General features: G+C 35.9%; 1 protein-coding gene across 2 annotated transcripts; it reads left to right on the forward strand.

Annotated features, from left to right (window-relative positions):
• Positions 1-873: 873 nt before the first annotated feature.
• On the forward strand, positions 874-3,301 carry LOC145043287 (ent-kaurene oxidase-like). 2 transcript variants are annotated; one of them, XM_078991887.1, is made up of 6 exons: positions 874-1,199; positions 1,348-1,508; positions 1,606-1,908; positions 1,980-2,234; positions 2,324-2,680; positions 2,747-3,301. In XM_078991887.1, the coding sequence occupies exons 1-6, from the start codon at positions 1,049-1,051 to the stop codon at positions 3,053-3,055; spliced, it is 1,536 nt and encodes a 511-aa protein (XP_078848013.1). In that variant the 5' UTR covers positions 874-1,048; the 3' UTR covers positions 3,056-3,301. The 2 variants fall into 2 exon arrangements, with proteins under 2 accessions (XP_078848013.1, XP_078848014.1); XM_078991888.1 differs by having other exon boundaries at positions 1,084-1,199; positions 1,291-1,508.
• The last annotated feature ends 380 nt before the right edge of the window (positions 3,302-3,681 follow it).

The raw sequence follows: 3,681 nt of genomic DNA on the forward strand, positions 1-3,681 counted from the left end.
ACATAAGATGATAAAAATAGTTTTAAAAATAAACCAAACTTTATCGTTTAAAACCAGCTAACGTTAGCAAATGACAAATTTCAATATTAAAATTATATAAGTTTAAATTGAAATTTAATAAAATTTTCAAACTTCAAATCTTATTTTCCAAAATGAAGTTTTATCAAACGGTTTATAAATATTGTTAAGCACTCAAACAATATAACTTAATAGTAGTTATTAAATTTAAAATTTGATCATGCCAAATGTATATAACTAAGCAACTACTCACGTGTTTCGCAGAACATAAATATAGAATTGAAATATTTACAAATATATGTTTTAAATATACAATGACATTTTTGTTGACTTTGATTAAATAGTTCTTATACTAAGTTGTGTATTAATAAAGCAACCATCGACTCCAAGACCCTTTCCTAACCATCGATGTCGCAAAAAATAATCACGTGAAAAAAGACCCCGACGTTTGATTCCACCGGATAATGTAGAAGACGCTGGCAAGAAAGACCCAAAATCGCCGGACCTTTAGGGTTCGCCACTTGTTTTTATGTTAAACACATACAATTAATTTGTGAGAAATTAAATATCCTCTTACATTAATTGTTATTTATCCTTCCATCTATTTTAAATTGTTAGGAATATATTAAAATATTTTTTTTTGTTAGTATCCTATATAATATATAACATAGACAAAAGCATAAGTTTGAAGAAAATATAGAATAATATTTTATTTCTCAAAAATTTGTATAATAGACCGTATACAAAAGAACCATTCTAACACTATAACAGGTGTAGGAAATCTGTGATATACTCTATTTTCAATTTTTCATTATGTTATTTAAAAATATAAGAATAAGTTTTTGCTTAGAACATGATACTCTTGGAATTTACCGGGCATACGACGACAATATTTGCTAAAAGAATCAAGTACCAACACCCTTTGTGGATCTTCGTTCCATTTCGCCTTCTTATATATACCAATGCATCAACTTCCACACCAACAATCGGTTGTCCTCTTACTTCCAATCTCCAGGATATAAGCACAAAGATGGATTTACAGACCGTGGCGCCAATGGGATCGGCGGCAATCGCCTTTGGTGGTCCGGCGGTGGCTGTTGCCGGTGGTGTTTCTCTACTGTTTCTGAAAAGTTTTCTCTCTCAGCAACCTGGTAATCCAAATCATCTCCCTTCTGTTCCCGGTAATCCTTCACCACCCCTCCTTCTCTCTTACTTCATGTCCATTTTGCATTCTTGAAAACGGTGTTTAGCAAAATTTTATGTTTTTGAAAGCCAAATCTAGCCATGTGTTTTCTATGTGAAGACGATGAGTGTAAATGAAAATTGCAGCGGTACCCGGGGTGCCATTGTTGGGGAATTTGCTTGAGTTGAAGGAGAAGAAACCTTACAAGACTTTTACAAAATGGGCAGAAACTTATGGCCCTATTTACTCCATTAAAACTGGAGCCACCTCCATGGTTGTCGTTAATTCGAATCAGCTTGCTAAAGAGGTGTTACACATATCATTTACATGAATCACTGTGAACTAAATGTGTGTTTATATTCGAAGTTAGAGTCATTAGTTCTTTCTTTAATACGATGCCACAGGCTATGGTGACCAGATTCGATTCCATCTCAACCAGAAAGCTTTCAAAAGCATTACAGATCCTCACAGCCGATAAAGCCATGGTCGCCATGAGTGATTATGACGATTATCACAAAACTGTCAAACGCAACTTACTCACAAGTATTTTAGGTCCAACTGCTCAAAAGAGACATCGTGCTCATAGAGACGCCATGGCAGATAATCTATCGAGGAAACTACATGCCTTGGCTCCAAATTCTCCTCATGAAGCAATAAACCTCCGCCAAATTTTCCAGTGTGAACTTTTCTCGCTAGCATTCAAACAGGTGATAGTTTTTTTGCTAAGCTATAAGAGAAAGTTTGAGTGACATAATAAACGTATATAATGTTGTTGCAGACATTTGGGAGAGATATCGAAAGCATTTACGTGGGTGATCTTGGAACAACCATGACAAGAGAAGAGATGTTTCAGATTTTGGTTGTGGATCCAATGATGGGTGCCATAGAAGTCGACTGGAGAGACTTCTTCCCGTATCTCAACTGGATACCCAACACCAAATTGGAGGAGAAAATCGAACAAATGTACATCCGAAGAAAGGCTGTGATGAAAGCCGTGATTCAAGAACACAGAAACCGGATACAATCTGGAGAGGTATAGCTTGTTACTCCATAGTTGTCGTATTCACAAATAGGCTATTACATGATTATGTTAACCTGATTTATGTTTTCTCCCTAAACAAGAACTTGGATAGTTACATCGATTTCTTGCTAGCGGAAGCACAACCGTTAACAGAAAAACAATTGCTGATGTCACTTTGGGAACCGATCATTGAAACAGCCGATACCACAATGGTAACCACAGAATGGGCAATGTATGAACTCTCAAAACACCCAAACAAGCAAGAACGACTCTACAATGAAATCCGAAATGTTTGTGGGTCAGAAAAGATCACTGAGGAGAAGTTGTGCAAGATGCCATATCTATCCGCTGTTTTTCACGAAACATTGAGAGTTCATAGTCCAGTCGCGATAATCCCATTAAGATATGTGCACGAGAACACAGAACTCGGAGGGTACCATGTTCCTGCTGGGACTGAGGTTTGTTTACATGAATATGAAGTTGTTAACTTTGGATGATGTGATTAATCATATGATGTTTTGCAGCTTGCGGTGAATATATATGGGTGTAATATGGAGAGGGAAATCTGGGAAAACCCTGAGGAGTGGAGTCCAGAGAGGTTTCTTGCGGAGAATGAACCAATCAACCTCCAAAAAACAATGGCTTTTGGAGCGGGGAAAAGAGTGTGTGCAGGGGCTATGCAAGCGATGTTGCTTGCTTGTGTGGGAATTGGGAGAATGGTTCAAGAGTTTGAATGGAGGCTTAAAGATGATGTGGAAGAAGATGTCAATACGCTTGGGCTCACAACACAGAAGCTTAATCCGATGCTTGCAGTTATAAAGCCGAGAAACTAATTAATTACTACAAGGAAATTATTAGTATGGATATCCCGGTTAGGACCTACATATATTATGTATATGTGATACTTGTTTTGCTGAAAACATGGTTTTGTAATAGTTGAGTGGTGGAGTTTGTTGTAGTTGTAAGTTTCATTTAGGTGAACAAAACTTGTCTTTTGAAAGGACGTTGTTCATCGGGATTCTGGTCCATATAATATAATCAAAATTCGAAATGAATGGATGTGAACACTTGGTGTAGTATATGATAGTGACAAATGATCCGACATGAAGGATCTTTCATGGTTAGAATTCGAATCAAATTATAAAAAGTACTTGTAGTACGGATATATCATATTACACCGAAAAAGTCCACTAAATTTTTTTTATAAATGCATCATCCAAAAGTATGTGTTTGCACCAAATAAATACTATTGAGATATTTTATATAAAAAATAATATTTTAACTACTCAACCTATCAGGACAAAATTATCACATGAGTGTACGGGATACTTTTATGTATCGATCACTTGTGCAAGTTGCATATGAAGTCAGGCTACATGGCCAAACCAATTATGTAAATAAGTTTTTTTTTTATGTGTGATTATCTTCTTTCATTTAATTTTTATTCACACCTACCAAC

This window comes from Lactuca saligna, chromosome 4 (assembly GCF_052625555.1).
Source record: "Lactuca saligna cultivar CGN05327 chromosome 4, ASM5262555v1, whole genome shotgun sequence".
NCBI lineage: Eukaryota > Viridiplantae > Streptophyta > Magnoliopsida > Asterales > Asteraceae > Lactuca > Lactuca saligna.